This window comes from Cydia pomonella, chromosome 12 (genome assembly GCF_033807575.1).
Source record: "Cydia pomonella isolate Wapato2018A chromosome 12, ilCydPomo1, whole genome shotgun sequence".
In the NCBI taxonomy this organism is placed as follows: Eukaryota; Metazoa; Arthropoda; class Insecta; order Lepidoptera; family Tortricidae; genus Cydia; species Cydia pomonella.
This window is the reverse complement of record NC_084714.1, coordinates 6,279,137-6,297,988: the sequence shown is the minus strand read 5'-3', so window position 1 is coordinate 6,297,988 and position 18,852 is coordinate 6,279,137. Positions and strand designations below refer to the sequence as shown.

The 18,852-nt window shown below is 40.9% G+C and overlaps 1 protein-coding gene and 1 long non-coding RNA gene across 2 annotated transcripts; one reads left to right on the top strand and one right to left on the bottom strand.

Annotated features, from left to right (window-relative positions):
- The first annotated feature begins 760 nt into the window (after positions 1-760).
- LOC133523363 (uncharacterized) lies at positions 761-3,745 on the top strand. The gene is made up of 3 exons (XR_009800216.1): positions 761-862; positions 1,252-1,409; positions 2,553-3,745. It is a non-coding gene; the product is annotated as an uncharacterized LOC133523363 (long non-coding RNA).
- A 59-nt stretch (positions 3,746-3,804) lies between these two features.
- On the bottom strand, positions 3,805-14,111 carry LOC133523360 (15-hydroxyprostaglandin dehydrogenase [NAD(+)]-like). The gene is made up of 6 exons (XM_061858884.1): positions 13,794-14,111; positions 11,542-11,665; positions 7,159-7,265; positions 6,476-6,649; positions 5,712-5,866; positions 3,805-5,364 (listed from the first exon to the last, which is right to left on the bottom strand). Exons 1-6 carry the CDS (start codon positions 13,884-13,886, stop codon positions 5,259-5,261), a joined length of 759 nt encoding a protein of 252 aa, XP_061714868.1. The 5' UTR covers positions 13,887-14,111; the 3' UTR covers positions 3,805-5,258.
- Between the last annotated feature and the right edge of the window lie 4,741 nt (positions 14,112-18,852).

Sequence of the window (18,852 nt, the reverse complement as noted above, 5' to 3'; positions counted from 1 at the left end):
ACCCGGAGTACAAGTACAAGCTGAACTCGGAGACGTTCGGCGTGGCCCTGGCGCGGCGCGGCCTGTGGCGCGGCCGCGGCGGCTGGCGCCACAACCCGCACAACCCGCACGTGCAGCCGTGAGTACCCGGAGTACAAGTACAAGCTGAACTCGGAGACGTTCGGCGTGGCCCTGGCGCGGCGCGGCCTGTGGCGCGGCCGCGGCGGCTGGCGCCACAACCCGCACAACCCGCACGTGCAGCCGTGAGTACCCGGAGTACAAGTACAAGCTGAACTCGGAGACGTTCGGCGTGGCCCTGGCGCGGCGCGGCCTGTGGCGCGGCCGCGGCGGCTGGCGCCACAACCCGCACAACCCGCACGTGCAGCCGTGAGTACCCGGAGTACAAGTACAAGCTGAACTCGGAGACGTTCGGCGTGGCCCTGGCGCGGCGCGGCCTGTGGCGCGGCCGCGGCGGCTGGCGCCACAACCCGCACAACCCGCACGTGCAGCCGTGAGTACCCGGAGTACAAGTACAAGCTGAACTCGGAGACGTTCGGCGTGGCCCTGGCGCGGCGCGGCCTGTGGCGCGGCCGCGGCGGCTGGCGCCACAACCCGCACAACCCGCACGTGCAGCCGTGAGTACCCGGAGTACAAGTACAAGCTGAACTCGGAGACGTTCGGCGTGGCCCTGGCGCGGCGCGGCCTGTGGCGCGGCCGCGGCGGCTGGCGCCACAACCCGCACAACCCGCACGTGCAGCCGTGAGTACCCGGAGTACAAGTACAAGCTGAACTCGGAGACGTTCGGCGTGGCCCTGGCGCGGCGCGGCCTGTGGCGCGGCCGCGGCGGCTGGCGCCACAACCCGCACAACCCGCACGTGCAGCCGTGAGTACCCGGAGTACAAGTACAAGCTGAACTCGGAGACGTTCGGCGTGGCCCTGGCGCACTTAAATATTCTTAACTTAAGCCCGAGATGGAAGGCGCGTGAAAACCGCTCGTTACCGCTATTGTCCATAACTGATTAATTCAAGTCCGTATACACAGAATCTATTTGGGGCGGCGGTGGCCCCGCGAGAGCGCGTCCGGCCCGCTCGGGACGGCCCGCGGCCCGGGGGCCAGCCGTCGAGAGTCGGTATTGTGGCGCGGATGACTCGGAACGGCTCGTGGCTTTCACGCGCCGTCTATCTCGGGCGTACCAAACCCCCTTGCATGCCGGTAACCTTTGAAAAAACTTGTGGTATAGCAGGGAGCAGTAGACTATAAGTAACATGCAGCATGTCGTATTTCCCCAGCTGGCGACCGATGCGCGGCGGGCGCGGCCGGCCGCACCAGGGCCACCAGAACCACCAGAACCACCAGCCGCCCAGCCACGCGCAGCGGCCGCGCAACCAGCCCTCGCAGCCGCAGCAGCCCGCGCCCACCACTGCTGCCGGTATGTATATCACTACTAATAAATTATGTCGGCGGTTAAGGGGCTGTTGCACCAAACCGTCAGTAGTCGTTTGACTTGCGCGCGCTATAGCCCAATATTCTGACAAGGCTGTTGCCACGTACAGCAGCCTCGCGAGGCAAATCCTCGGCTAGCCAGGACGTGCCTTGCATGAGTACCGCACGGGCTGCCCAAGCGTACCGTGGCCCGAGTCGAACGTTGTCAGGTTTGTTGTGTTTTTCTCACTATTGGATCTATAGACTGGATCTATCGAGAATGAAGGGTTTGGCCTCGCTTGTTTATTGGGTGTTAGCATCATGAATAAAGAACAATGTCTTAAATTAATACAACTTTATAGTGACTGTATAGACAGACAATTATGGGATATTCAATTGAAGGATTAGTCTTCAAACCATGTGTTCCCAGCTTGTAATCTGTTTTGGTATAACTGTTTTATTCAAAAACGTTAAGTTTTCTAATTATTATAATTTTATTATTTTATACATTTATTATAAATGCAGTGGTGGCGATAGCTTACTGAACGTGCGGCTTCATGGCGATCTTGAGCATAACTGGCTCGGTCTTTCCTCGCGCGGCAATCTTAGGTATCTAGGTGCGTGGCGTTCATAAGCTTAGTGTTCGAAAATGTTATTGTGTGGGACTTTTCATTTCTGATTAAGCGGGTCCACACAGTGCGAGCATACGCGCGAGGCAATTTCCTCGCGCACAAACCGGCTAGTGTAGACGTGCCTCGGCCTATTGGTGCAACTGGCCTTTAGTTATAATCAAAGAGAATTTCAAATAGAGGTGGATTGTCAAAGTAAACTTTGTAGCCACTAGAGCATAGGCCAAAGGTTATGGCGCCATCGCTCGAGAAGATGCCGCCATACCTTTGGCCTATGCTCTAGTAGATGGCGATACTTTTTGACACTTCGTATTGTACATTAACCACAAAAGCTAACGTGTAAATATTTTGATACCAGCCAATATTACGTTGGGAACCGTTTTGGCCTGGGCTTACATCGAGAACTTAAGCCACAACTGTATACTTTACTTTCGAGAAACAACCAGACATTTGTTTCTCTATAACCATGGCGCAAAATTCATAACATACTTTCTGTTAACTATGTTTTGTTTTGTCCACAGCCAAGTAAGAGGAGCTGAGCTACGCGGGAATTGAATCGAATATCGAAGCTTTATTTATTGTCGCGAGGACTAATCACAAATGGAAAAGTAACGGAAAAGTGTGTCGGTGATTAAAGTGTTTTATAGATGTAAATTGATGGAAATGTTAAAGGAAGGAGATTACTGCGGGAAGTTATATCGGAGTGAATTAAGTTGAAGGACATTGCTTTGGTGTGATAGTGTTGTATCCAATAATGGAAGGAGTAAGAAGGAAATTCCCGTACGTGCGAGATCGAACAAATTGTCCAGGAGCGCTCGGCGCAGTATGTTGTAAGAATACGAGTGATGGAGTGGAACTTTGGGCAAGCATTGGCATCTATAAATAAATTGCATGGTAATGTCACAAGCTCACCGTCAGACAGAGAAATTGTCAGGTGTTTGCGAGGCGACCGGAACGCCTTCCTGTACATTGTATCGAGGCTATGTAGTTTTGAAGCCGACATAGTATAATTGAAGACTTTATTTATAAACATGCCCAATTAAAATATATATTTTCCTCGAGCTTCGTTTGTGCGCAGTTTGTGCCTAAAGTTGTAAAACTTAGATAAATATGAATGTGTTTTATTGTTTTCGAAGGTCATTGCACTTCCACTATTTTTTTAAACCTAGCAATGACTATACAGCAGCCCTACTTATGTGTTAGTGATAACATGTTAGAAAATTGTGAAGGGTTTAATTTTACCGTTCTCAAAGTAGCAGCGGTTAGTCGTCACAGATTATATGAGGTTAAAAAAGAGATCTGCCAGAAGCATGATGATGGTAAAATTAGCTCTAAATGTATGAAAATAATTGGATGACTTAGTGTTTTATTGACTGTTTTATTGTTAGTGATAGAGTAATCAAAATGTGATAGTAGGTCTGCTGTCTGCCGGCGGTGCCGCGCATCTTACCAGACATAGTAAATGTTACGATGATCGTCGCCTCATGTTTACGCTGTACTAGGTTTACCGCAGATTCTTATACTCAAATAAATCAAGTTGAAAGGACAGTTTCATTTCGTGTTCAATTGGTGATTTTGTTACTTGGTCCTTCAGAAATTATTTTGCAAAAGTTGACAATCAACATTATTATAAACTATTTGTAAAAATCTGTAACTCAAAAACTGTACCTGGTGATTGTATTAATATGAAATATACATTTACTACAAACTTCAATATTAGTTTTTATAAATTGGTTGAAACTGTCGTAAGCAAGGAATAATCAAACGAAATAGTTATACCTTTTATCTTTTATTGCAAATCAAAAAATCTCAGCAACAAACTTGTAAAAAACTGTTGAGAACTTACAAATAATCGAGTATTCAATTCCATGGTAATTGTTATAGATATTTCATCTCACGAAAGATTACCGAAATTAGACTGTAATGTCAATAATAGAAAAATATTCGTCTTTGTGAAATGAACTATCTGTAACACTGCACGTCAACAAAATGTTTGACATCGTAACATACACAAGCCGATAACAACGTATGTGCTTATAATACATACTTATCTTATTATACAGGGCCTTAGGTATACAGACAATTTCCAAGTATAGGTACACAATACATTGTCTAACATTATTCTTAGCCTACTTATCTATATTTTTGTAAAATATATTTTATAAAATATAAATGCAGCTTCTTACTCAAACACTTCTAATACTAAAGAACTGAATATTTACACAACCACATCACGTATTCATATTGTATTGTTACTTCGTGGAGTTTATAAGTAGTCGTAAGTAAATCTATAAGCATCAGAATTATAAAACACAAATAACAATCACTGAATATACATCGGTTTTTAAAATTATGTTAAAAAGATTTCTAAAATAAAACAATTAGTTATTCCCATAAATAACGCCAAACTGAAGGCGTAAGTACGTTGTTTTTTGGCAGATTGTGTCGAGTCTTATCATTGAGCCAATTTAAATTTAGATCGGACACAGTCACAGTATATAATATACGGTCAAGTGACCATCGAATGGATTATACAAAAAAAAAAGTATGGATAGGATCACCCGCAGAAAACAGTCGTTCGAAATATCTTAGTATACCTATATTATATGAGAATAACTTTCACGCCTTTTATGCCTCGTGTTAAAAATGACCATACATTCTCAGGTAAAGCTTGATAAATATATTGCGCTTCTTCATAAAATAAGGAGATCGAAAAAGTATTGGACTAGAAATACTTTGGCTTTTCTCCTGACCATAGATACCAGAATAAGAGTTGTGCCGACCCCATATCGCATGGAGCGATGTGTGCATTTTGACGACGTACAATTTAGGGCCACGCGTTCGTTGCGCGCGCGCACATGCCTCGCGAAGCAGCTCGGTCGGTGGAGACGTGCCTCGCCGAAGCGTCTACTCAGAAGACCGAGCTGCTTCGCTAGCTTTTGTAAGTCTTTCTGAACATTTTGTGCCGTAATAGGCGGATCCACACAGCGAACATACGCGCGAGGCAATTTCCTCACGCACAAACCGGCCTAGGCACTTCTACACTGGCCGGTTTGTGCGTGAGGAAATTGCCTCGCGCGTATGCTCGCCCTGTGGGACCCGCCTAATCAGAAACGTGCGCGCGCCCAAAAACCAAATATTATCTTTTATCTTGAAGTCTGTTCCATAGCTCTAAAAATATCTTTATGTCGCAATAAGATACTGCAAGGTTGTAGAGTGATGGTAGTTTAGCCACGCCACTCCCGTGCGGGTTGGCCGTTTTCCACGATCCATACTGAGCCGCTCTGGCCTTTAGTGAGGATCTCCACCAGAGCTCGTCCTACGTGCTCTGAGCTGTAATAAAATAAAAATAAATTGCTATTTTTGCTTTGCCAATGCAGCCCACCGCTTGGGAAATAATTTCTTGTCAAAAAGTCACTTTTTGAAGGTCCGTCTGGACTGACATACAAAAAAGAACCTTATATCTGTAAACACACAGCCTATCAATAAACAAATTCCTCTGCCATTAAAAAGAAGGGATGGACCCTAACCCCTAGTCGATGGGCAAACACTACTACCTACATGGGGGTTGGCCAGTTCAATCCTACTAAGTGTCAAATTCTTTTTTTTAAGCCTAATCCCATAAACCATAATTTGAGACAGGGAAAACCTATGATAATTGCCCCATTATGGCTACGTACCTTTGCGTCTTGGCGTTGGCGTTGTCACGCTGCCAAGCTGCCTCATACTCGGAAGACATGAGCTGTTTGCGTATTTCCTTGACCAGGCCCGTCTCTGTGAGTCCCGGGCATAACACCAGGCTCCTAACGCCTGTCAGTCCTACGTGATACTGGTCCTGAAATAAGATAGAATACATAATTAATTTCGCTGAAATCTAATTGGGATAATTTTCAGCCTTGTGTGAGTCAGACTCGTACTTGCTCCAAAGGGGAAGCAAACAATTAAGTATGGTGGAAATATTCGCCGCATCCGGGTATGTCTTTGAGCTTCCCTAACTGGCTGGTAGATCGAGTCTCTTCCAAGTTGGGTGATTAGCCGTGAGGTGCCCTGTTATTAGGGTTTGCACGACGGATCTGAAATGTATGGGAAGATCCGCGGATACGGATTGCAAACCCTACGTGTGATAAAGGTTTATTTTCCAAGTAGGCATATGACAATGCGCTTATGAACGTCAAAATAAAGCTAATGGAATGTGAATGGGGTGAAGCCGGCTTCACGATGGTACCGCTCTGTCCTTGCCCATTTATTATAACTTTTGTACTTAGGTACCCTATAAGCCCCTTAACAGCATTGTTGCTAGCGTTATAGATGCTCGAGGCCAATGGAGCCTTGTTAATGCGGTAGTGGCGGTTTTTACGATGGCACCGCCCTGGCCCTGCCCTTGCCCATTATGACTTATCACCCTAAACATACGGGTTGGGTTGGTAATCACTAATCAACCTACACCGTAAGCCCTGGTGAGTCCCACGACGGCGTAGTTGGTGGCTGTATAGATGGGAGTAGAAACTTGGGGCCTTGTGAATGCAGTGGAAGCTGTGTTCACGATGGTGCCGCCCTGCCCGCCGCGGTCCTTGCCCATGAACCGGTACGCCAGTAAGGTCCCGCGGATGACGCCGTTCTGTGAACATCTTAAGTTATAGTATAGCTAAAGTGTGTATCTACTACTTATCTTTTATAAGTTCCTTTTTAAATAAAAATTGGTAAAATCTGGACTTGATCTTCAAATAAATTAATTAATTCTTTTAAGGTTCCATAATCAAATGAGATTTCGCCTGACCGCGGACAGAAGCACATGTTGACATGCTATCGTCGTCCTATCGTTGAATTGCTCTAAAAAACGTTGGTGTTTGAAAACCATACCGACATGAGTTTACAAGAATGACTCCTACGCGTCGACTGTACATGATGTCAAGTTGGTTAAACAGTTGAACACTGACCGACATCTCAAACACCTATAATAAAATAGTTGTGTGTCATTCCAATCCCAGCTTTATCTGTTACGTCTCGATGCCTGTGAGGGTTGGTGAGGGTCTAATTCCGAATGTACTTTCACACATCTTGCAGCTATGTGCATCAAACCAAAATCAACTTTATCTAATACAGATAAAGGTCTAATTTCCAACGTACCAAGTTGACATCGACTTCCAGCTCCCAAAACCGGTCGTTCATGACACCGGCGTTGTTGATCACGATGTCCAGCCGGTTGAACACTTTGATCGTCATCTCGAAGGCCTCTGTCAAGAAATATAACTTGTTAATACATATTTATACCCCGTTGCGCAAGGTGGAAGGGGAACTGACCATTGATGGATCTTACGTCCTTGCAATAAGGTTTACAAATTATCAGTTAACGGTGTGACTGTGGACTATACTCACTTATACACTCGCGGGCAAAGAAACGAAATCACTTCAATCTCCGCTTATTATTATTATTATTTTTTCAGAAAAGTGTTAAAAATGTTTTTTGTAGAAAATTGTATGTGCATTGTTTATGCATAAAAACGTCTTTTGCTACGGGCTACCGTTCAAGAGTTAAGTATTTACGAAAAACTGAGAAGCGATTAAAATTGATTATTATTAACATTCCCGCTTTCGTGTCTTTTTAGGGTTCCGTAGTCAACTAGGAACCCTTATAGTTTCGCCATGTCCGTCTGTCTGTCTGTCTGTCCGAGGCTTTGCTCCGTGGTCGTTAGTGCTAGAAAGCTGAAATTTGGCATGGATATATAAATCAATAAAGCCGACAAAGTCGTACAATAAAATCTAAAAATTTAATTTTTTTTAGTACACGTAAAGTGGGGGTGAATTTTTTTTTCGCTTCAACCCTAGAGTGTGGGGTATCGTTGGAAAGGTCTTTCAAAACTAATAGGGGTTTTCAAGAAACATTTTTTGATAAAGTTAATATATTTGGAGATAATCGCTCCGAAAGAAAAATAAAATGTGTCCCCCCCCCCTCTAACTTTTGAACCATAGGTCCAAAAAATATGAAAAAAATCGTGGAAGTAGAGCTTAAGAAAGACATTAAATGAAAACTATAGCGGACATGATCAGTTTAGCTGTTTTTGAGTAAAAAGACTTAGGTACTTTAATTAGGTACTGATTATGCAAATTTGCCTATTTGTTCAACTTGGGTGAAAGGTACCGTTTCATCCCTTGGTTAACAATTTACTATACTTTAAGCTCCAGTTTAGCTTATTGTGACGGAAGAGTAACTACGGAACCCTACACTGAGCGTGGCCCGACATGCTCTTGGCCGGTTTTTATTTAATATTGATCCTAATGAAACGTGTTCCATATGTTTCTTGTAGAAAATTTTATGGTTGTTATTTATGTACGAGATATTTTTGGCTATGGGTCATACTTTACAAATTACTAACGAAAAACTAAAGAAAAGGAATCTAAGAATTGATTTTAATTATCTTTTTAAATACTGATCCTTGCAAAACGTGTACTGAATCTATTTTGTATAGATTATTTATGTTTAACAACAACGTTTTTTTGCTATTGGCACCGTTTACGAGTTACTTATGAAAATATAGAAAAATGGACCATAAAATTGATTTTAATTAACTTTCCTGCTTTAATATCTTTTTAAATGTTGATCCTAGCGAAAAGGTGTTCGGGATCTTTCTTGTAACCAATTTTATATACTTAGATTATTTGCGCGATAGAACATTTTTTGCTGTGGGCCACCGTATACGAGTTATTTAAGAAAATCTAAAAAATAGGACATATGAAGATTGTAATTTTGACATACCTCAGAACAAACAGTGTAAGAATATATGTATACTAACCTCAGAATATTCAATTTATAATCATAGTTACCTACTTTCTCGAGTCTTTATTTGTAATATGTATTAATCAGTACGTGCTTATAAAATGTCCTATCTGACACCATCGGATCTCATAAATAACATATGTAGTTATTCCCCCTATACAATCAATCAGTCGTGTAAGTTTCGGGATTTAAAACTGTCGCTACAGACTACGGAAATAGAACACATGCGACGCTAATATAAATTCGTTAGAACTGGTAAAGGAAGTGTAAACTTGCTTGTCGTAGGTACGAGTACTTCGTATTTAGTGGCATTTTGTTTATAAACTGTCTGCGACACGTTCTTATTTATTTTATTTTATTTAGGATCACCAATAGACAATACATCAGAGAAAAAATAATCTGTAGCTTACATAACATTAAAGGTAGATGTTTGTCCAATTATAGGTAACCACAGCTTATTCCAGTATCTTAGGATAAACAATATAAGTACAGTTCTTATTCGTGATGTAACTCTGGTAAATTTACATCACCACTTCACCGGACGATATCGGCCTTTCAGTTATTCGCAAAAGCTGACAATCTCGAATAACCTACAGGCCGATATCGTTCGGCGAACTGGTAATCAGTGGGCCCTTAAGAGTAATCCTCTTATCGTTGGGGTATTTTCCATTTCTCCCTCTCGTATGCTATATCCTTGACCTCTTGATATGACAACGACACCAGCTTTTTCTTTTATTTGGTCTACGCACGCAGCTACGTCTTGGTCTGCCCTTGCCCCTGCCTCTTTTACCTAATTCGTTGATGGTTTTTAAAAAGTTTTCGTGCCGTATCAGTCATTTTTATCACCGTCTGTTGTTGATGGTGCAAAATACATAACATATGCCACGCTATTTATAACTCTCCATATAAGATTTTTCAGATATTTTTGCACGTTTCGATACTAAGATATTGTTGCAGGTAACTGCGAACATGAGGTCGCTCTTTAAGACTATATATTAACTACGCAGGTAAATCCTAGTATGTGGTTATCGATTCACTATCGATATCATTTGATCTGTATTATCATTACTTAACTTCATCCACTACTTCAAGCACCTAAGTAGACCGTATGTATGTACCTACCCTTACTATTATATATAGTCCTCCTCATCGTTTTCGATGACGGCGACCCCAAATAAACACATTATGGACGTTGTCTAGCATGAGCCCTAATGTGGCTGGCCAGGCCGAACTTGCTCTTAAATACTCTATTGCACGCGTGACAATAAAGTTGGCCAGCTGCGTTGAATGTGTACACGTAGGAGGGCTTAGGTCTCTCTTTCCGTAACTGGCGTTTTATGTCTAGGCTAGTGAGGCGGTTATCTTCAAATGTTTTGACACCGTTATGGATGGTAGAACGCCAAGAAGACCTTCTTCCAGCAAGCTCCTCCCAACGCTCAGGGTCGGTGGCGCAAGCGCTCAGATGCCGTTTGAGCACGTCCTTGTAGCGCAGGTGCTGACCACCGTGCTTCCGCTTACCCACCGCCAACTCAGAGTAGAGCACAGCTTTAGGCAAGCGGTGGTCATTCATTCGAAGGACGTGCCCGCACCATCTGAGCTGCCGCTGCATTAGTAAGGCCTCCATGCCATACATTCCGGAACGACGCAGGACCTCAGAGTTGGGAACATGGTCCTGCCACTTGATCCTGAGTATAGACCGCAGACACCTCAGGTGGTAAGTGTCTAGTTTCTTTATGTCTGTTTTGTAGAGGCACCATGTCCCTGCTCCACTATTATATACGTAGTACTCAGTATCACAATTTACAAGTCTGTTCTAGGTTTTGAATTAAATTTACAGGCGACACGAATATCTCAGAAGCCAAGCTTTTAATTAAATTCCTTGCGTTGAAAGCAGATGCCGATCAAATTTCAATCTGTTGTAAAAATAACATGGCTTCGCATCGAGTCACTTTTTGTCATGTTTTTACTCCGAAGGGTTTCTAAACTTGAAATTTTAGCTCGGTATCGTGTAACCCTGAGGTTAGTTGGCAAATTGATTAAGATTTATGGACCTATCTGCTAACGAGTAATAGGTAACGATAGTGGCAAACAAGTTTATATAATATATTTAATTTGAGGACCTGTTTACACATTGATAAGTCTTAATTAAGTGCAAGTTTATATACATTTCGTCAGTTGACAAGCAAAACACTAATTATCACCACAAGTTCATAGCCATAATCAACCATATATCTACGAAAATAAGGTTGATTTTTGTTTAATATTTCTTTAGTAATTAGTGAGTTTTGCTTGTCACCTGACGATTTGCTTCTAAGGGCAAGTAAAAAATGTACATGAACTCACACTTAACACAGTGAACAGGCCCTAAGTACTTATTTTACAATTCAGCGTATCCACACGTAACGTAAGTCAGGTACTCAGGTAGACTCCATATGTTAGCGCAGCCGGCAAAACGTCCCACTTTGTCTAAACATATAAGCAAATCTCGTCCTTATGGCAAACGACAAAGTGGGACGTTTTGCCGGCCGCGGGCACATATTATTATCTTTTATTCATCAGAAACATTTGCAACTTAACCAGTTCACTACAAGCACTACCCGGGTCAAGAATTATAAAAGTAACATATGTAAGTGTGTTGTCTGTCGTTGCCTAATAGTTTTTAGAAGGAAAATTGCAGGCCTTTATAAATCCCGTTGCAGGACCTACTGAATAATTGAGGGAAGGATGGTTGGTACCTTCGTACTGCGGGTAGTCGGTCACATCGCACTGGCAGAACAGCACGTTCTTACGTCCGTACTTCGCGCCCAGCTCGTCGGAGATCTGCTCGCCAATGTCGGAGTCGATGTCGCATAATGACACCTGCAAAAGTGTACGAATAAGCCTGGACCTACAGCTATAGTACCATACTTAACAAGATAATAAAAACGTTCAAACAATATCAGTTCAACTTGCTTCGATATTACTCGCAGAGGCAGTACGTTTTACGTGCACCGATATACGCGTCGTCAGTTTTGTGCTAACCATGCACGATGATTACAACGTTAAAAATAAAGTAATTTATTGTCGCAATATTATGTTAGTATGTATGTATGATTTGATTTTGATTTCATTTATTTCATAATAATAAATTACATGACATTAAAGCTCTCCGAAGGGCCTCTAGGTATTGGATCTATATCCCCACGCAAGCCTAACAAAAGACCGGGATTTATCTCTCTTCTTCTTTCCATCCTGTTACCCCCTGCTGGGGTGTAGGGCTCGAACCATTTTCTTCCAATGACTCCGGTCCTGGGCAGCTTCGGTAACCTCCTCCCACCCCATCCCCAATACACCCAACTCTTGCTCCACGGAACGGCGCCAAGTAAATTTCCGGGCATCTTCCAGGTCAGGACCACTTTGGATAGGTAGGTGTCACTGTCAGGCTTCCTGAGGATATGCCCAATTCAATGCCATTTGCGTGAAATCCAAGGAATTACATTATGTTATTTTACATATGTAGTTAGTGTGAGTCAAATCTTGGATGCTAAATTTCATCCACTTCCCTATTTCCGATTGAGCCGAATTTTGCTTACATAATATGTAAATTGGATGGAAATGCAATATTATGATGACATGGAGGTGGCCATGGGAACTTTGTTATAAAACAACGCAAACTAATTGTTTTTTGTGTTGTTAGAATTGTCTCGATGAGTAATAGTTGCCTGTGGAAGGAAAAGTATAGTCAGCGATAAAAGCTCGTACCATAATGGATTTTTTTGCCAAAAACTTTTTCAAAGGCCGAATGCAGCCTTGTGGCTTACTTGGGGCGGTATTCTGTGGTGTTATTGCAGCGCTCGCGTTCATTCATGGCTACAGAATGGGTACTTGCTACGCGTTACGGCGTAGCACTACGGGTCTACGCTTGCGCCCGCAGTGAAAAGGTTCTTGACTCTACTTTTTGAGGTCATTAACCCGTGCATGCCTGATGTGCCTTCGAAAGTTTTCAAAATTACAAAAGTTTTCAGGTGAGAAATTTTCGGAAACTTTATAGTTACATTTTTGCATGAGTATCGAAATTAGTCATTTTTTTATTCTCTAATTTATTCCCAACACCAAATGAAAAATACGAAGTTTTACAGGTGGATACATTTTGGAAGGAGATTTTTTAATATTGAAATTTCCTCTTTGCAAGTTTTTTAAATATTTTCTAATACTTTCAACTTTTTAAAAACTTTCCGTAACTTTCACGTCTGTAGGCGACGCGGCGACTCTAAGTAAAATCAGAAAATACACCAGTTTAATGTCCGTATACTTTCTGGGACTTTTTACAAAAGTCATCGTAATAAGGAAAACAATTTTCACTTTTCCTGTTTCCTTTATAAAGAATGAAGATATGTCATTCAGTGCTGTAAAATTAAACCAAGACAATTGCTACAAAAGTTAAAATAAAGAGCCTTACAAAAACACGTTTTCACTTATCTGCGTTGTATGTTTAGAGAAAAAGTTCTTTGTATAAGCTTTTTATCCTAACGGCCTTATTTTATATAGCTTTGTTAATAGTTAATGTACTGATAAAATATGTATTAAAACCCTGTAAATCTCAAGTAATATAGTAATTCTGCCCTACGTTAAGTGTTGGTGCATTATAATCACGCCACTGACCGCGGGGAAAATCAATACAAATAAGGTACCGGCTCGCCGGTAAGTGCAACTGTAGGAAACTGCCCAAAAATGCACATTTTAAAATAAAATCGCAGTTTTACATGCATTTGGCTTGTTTCCAAACCCATTAACTCTCACCTTGAACTTTCTTTATTACTTTGTAGTAAAGGAAATACGCGGAAGACAATTTACTATCTTGGCATACTTCGTTAAAAACTAAAAATAATTATTCAAAATTCGAATTAATACCTACTTCTTCCCAACGCTACGCGATTGTGTTAAAGTTATTTTGTGAAAATAATCAAAAATCTTGGCGTATAAATATATTTTTTTACGTAAATCTTACCTTAGCTCCATGTTTCAGCAATTCCTCACTATAAGCCAATCCTATGCCGGCCGCCGCACCGGTAATAAGAGCAACCTTTCCTTTGAGCTCCATCACAATTTTATTTACTTTTTAATTTGCCGAACGACCGCGCCCTACGTGTGGACGGTCCGTTGCCTCGCGCCGGTATTCCGTGTTCGATGTTCGATCGCGGACGGGAGGGAGCGCCTCCCTCGATTGATGTTGCCAGTTGCGAACAAGCCGTAGTATTGGAGGTAATTCGTAAAGGCGTCGAATAAATGATTCGTGAAAAAACAAATCTACAAGCCGAAAATACATTGTTTTGATTTAAATTAATTACTTTTATTTCCTCCTGCGAACACTCTAGACACTCCAGTTGTTGAATAAAATCAACTGCTGAGGTATTCTACAATGAGGTTCTTCAAAAAAGTAGTGTTTGTTATTTTTAGAAAAGTCGGCAACGCGCATGTGAAGATATAAAGTTTATTTTCACCATTGAATTTTGCTAACATAATTATTGTAGATTGTTAACCAAGGAATGAAATGATTAAAAGGCACCCAAATATCCCAGACGAGATATGTGACGCTCTCAAGCAAAAGGTACCACAGTGTCTCTTACTATAAGGACGAAATTTGCTAGTATCTTTATACTTAACAATAACCTGTCCGAGTGTCCTTATGGCAAACGAAAATGTGGTACCTTTTGCTTGAGGACGTCACATATTTTGGCCCTTGGACGAAAGTGAGAGTGGCAATATAGTGCCAGAATGGGTGCCTTTCATCCGAGTTAAACACTCTACTTTTCATTTCGAATACGAGGGAAATAAAATACATGTGTATTTTACAAAACATTAATAATTTGGGTACTAAGTAAATACGTTTGTTTACAGTATTTCTTGAGAGTATTTTCAATTAACAATTTAGGAAAAAATATTGTTATTTTTGTAATCGGAACTTATTTAATATCAAAATCGAAATAATAAAACAAATCTATTTAGAACTGAATTTTCATTGCTTAATTTTTTGTAAAAAAAAAACCATGTAGGTACTTGGAAAGTAAAACGCCCTAGAACAGAAACGTTCACTTCATAAGATAGACAATGACTCACTTTCAGAGCATGAGAAATGAAAAATATAAATAGCCACGTTTAGTTTATGCACCTATAGTACAGTCGAGTTCATAAATATGTATACATTTCTTCACCTTAATCCATTGCAATGAGGTGAAAAAATGCATACATATTTATGAACTCGACTGTACCTATGAAGATAATAATATAGCGATTTCTATGGATACATATATGGCACTACTCACTACTCATCCCCCTTTGTACGCACGACACTCACTGTCTACACGCTCGTACGTTGATTCACATAGGTACGACAAGTACTATACGAAAACTAATTTTCCCAAACTCCGATCTACCTTTCTGTTAATCGACTAAAAGCAACCTTATTTCGTGAAATTTAAAATAGAAATTGCAAGCGTTCAATAAAAATTTGCAAGGCAATTTAAAACTACACACGTTATGGAAGGCAAAGTTATCTAAGCCAGTCACGGTGTCGCCACTGTCAAACGGTAGTGGTCAAATTTGTATGTTGAGACGGCTTAGTTCCCAATTTGGCCACCGCATAATTAAATGTGTAGAATTAATTGAACCCATGGTTCGCTCGCATGTTCGATGGGTTTCAATGAAACATGTGAAACTTGCCTGTCTAGTATTTATGTTTATCTTTCAATAGCACTTATCGATTATCCTGCGGTGCGTTAAGGTAGGATTTGATTACGTTGTTGTTTTGATTTATTGTTTATTGTGTCAGATAAGACTTGAGGCGTATAAATTCACAATAGCAATCAACTTATACAATCGTTTGTTGGATTAAACAAACTTGGGCAAGAGGGTCTAAAACAAATTGGAATTAGGTATTCTCTGGATTTATAGCGCATAAAAAGTCTAGACAGATAAAGCTGGTAGACACTGTAAATATGTACACAGTGGGCTGCAAGCTGCAAGAAACCTGACCTGAATTGTATAAAAAAACTTTTGCTACCGCGAATAACGAAAATCGAAATTCGTTATCTGCCTCTCGAACTCGCAACTCTTACATATGCGAGTAATGGGGGGGCAGTTAACGATATTTCGATTGTAGCGGTAGACCCTCAGTTTTGAAAATACGAACTTACCGCTGTTAAAGCTACAACAGACGGGCGTACTGGACCACGACCCTGGGCTATAACAGCTAAAATCATTAAATCAAATGCATTTTTCTCTTTCCCTCTAATTCACCCTGGTCCAGTCAGCATATTTCTTTCTCGCTCTCACTTTAGCTAGCCCCTTGATGGATGTTAGGCGGACCATCTTATCTTCCACACACGAACAGGGGACTAGCCAAGATGACATTCGTTTGCGCTACGACAACGAAACGCTGTATCTTTATCATCCTTCCATATTATATTATTCCATAGAGAGACATATAGCGTTTCGTTGTCGTAGCACTAACGATTGTCATTTTGGCTAGTCCCCCAGGCCTCAGACTGGACCAAGGTCGCGGTCCGGTACGCCCGTCTAGTACATAGGGCTTACCGCGAACCACGTTCGACGTGTTGCCTCCCAGTCATGCTTACGTACAAATTTACAAGTGCGACAGAGAGGCAACACGTCGAACGTGGTTCGCGGTAGGCCCTCAGTACAGCTCTTAGGCCGCAATTACATAACAGTGCCTAATACATCCATACTTCCCGACATCGGGCCCGAAATCAGTCCTGTCGGGCCTGATAATTGTTTTCCGTTTCATGGAATATCAGCACATCGTTAACAATATTTGAAATGTAAAAAAATGGTTCATATGCAAAAATATCAAACAATGAACATTTTTGGCAATTAGAGACAAAGTATTTTTTACATATAAAATTTTGTAAGATGGGGTGATATTTGGTGAAAGGGAAAAATATTCTTGCTCGGGCCCGAACATAAGTACCAATTACGTCCACACTTCCCGAAATCGGTCCTGATGTCGGACCCGATAATCGTTTTCCGATACACGGAATAGCCTTCTCATCAATCTTCTCATGTAAGTCAATAAATAAAATTGTATAGAAATCACGGAAAGGGACAAAAAAAATATTTCTATTATGTATTTCTAATACCAGTTTTATTTGCACCCAATATTATGACCAAAGGGCGGCCGATGGATGCAATATGGTGACGAAAGCATAAGATGGATAAGACTTAATAAATTTCGAGTTATATTTATATATAAAAATGTATGCATTTTTTGTTATTATATCAGTAAGTTCCAAATAATGATGAAGTATCACTTTACGAATACGCACCTCTTACATCTGTAGATGTAGAGAGGTCATTTCCCCTGTATAAGTGTATAGTGAACTATAAAAGGAATGGACTGAAAATATCGAATAAAGAAAAATTATGATTAATTATTTCAAGAATAAAACATAAAACACTAACTTTTTTGAAATTATGTCGTCTTTATTTAAATCGATTGTAGTCGTATTCATATTACGTATATCGTTCAACATTATTTTGACGTAATTTGCATCCGTCAGCCGCCCATTAATTATGACATCCACAGGCCACGGCTTTCGACCACGGACTGTCCGGTCGATATCTGTCTGCGCTGACCGGAATCGTCATGCAGCCACACACCATCGTCGTCAGGCCGAAAACTGGACAGGATACTGTCCCGCAAACTGGTAATCAGTGGACCCTTTACAAAATGATATGAGAAAGTTACACGCCGAAGTATACTTCCACTTTGAAGTTATGCATCCATAGTTGAAGTACGGACTCCTGCGAAAAGCTTGTCCCCCCAATGGGTAGGGAACGTTAATTACAAGCTTTTCATTAACTTGCAATGTACCAAGTTACCAACCTATGTACGGGTCAAATCTTGCAAGTTAAATTTGATCAACTTCCCGGTTTCCGATGAAGCTGGAAATTTGCATTTGTAAGTCGGGTGAAAATGCAATATCATGGTACCATCGATCGAGCTGATCTGATGATGGAGACAAGAGGTGGACATAGGAACTCTGTAATAAAACAACGCAACCTAATTGTGTTTGGGGTTTTTAAAATTGACTCGATGAGTATTAGTTGCCTAGGTGGAAAAAAAGTACATTCAGCGATAAAAGCTTGTACCAAAAATCAAATTTTGCCAAAAACTTAATTAAACAATCAGTACCTGTAATGTTTTTCTTTATTTGTCAATTTATCATCTTTCGGTCGGGTACAGTAAATTTTTATTAAATACTAGAAATAATTTTTCATTTTTTATAATTTTTATCTGCATAAATTCCACCACAGGTAGGTCTCTGGACGGTCATACAAGGTGTTCCATAAACCTTGATACATTAAACTGTTTGACCTCGCGGTCACTCTTGCCTGCTTGGTAAAATCTAAAGATTCCATAAGTACATAATTCTGGTGGTGATGTTAAGAATTCCGCGCCTAGAGACCACCACAATTAGGCACCTAGGCCACCGACGGCCAACCATAATACATACATCGAAAACGCGACCGGTGATTTGAGCGACGGACGCGAACTATACAAAAATACCAAATAAAATGTGTCACAAATAACACGCATTAGAAAACTGGAAAATTTACAATGATTTTTTTTAAAAGATCTCTAAAATAGACCTTGATTTCCACGCTATTAAAAACAATAAAATACAAAGAAGCGATTCTGATCTGTACAATACAATAACATTATTATACTACCACATAACATGATTTATGATACAACAATAGAACTTACACAAAACACTTAGCCAATGAAGTAAGAATATGGAACGTAATTTATTCAGGATAAGAGAAATACTCGGCCTCCTTTTACATAATTGCTCAGTAGAGCCTTGAAGAAAACTTACCTTATGTGTTCCCTACTCTTACCTCACTGACCAGACAATCAAAATATTAATATCACAGACATCAGGTACATTACAACACTAAGCCGCTTTCGTGCAAAAATTCAGAGTAATTTCCTTCAAAATCCCTCGAAAATCGTCCTTCCATTACAAATTTACGTTTATCATTTA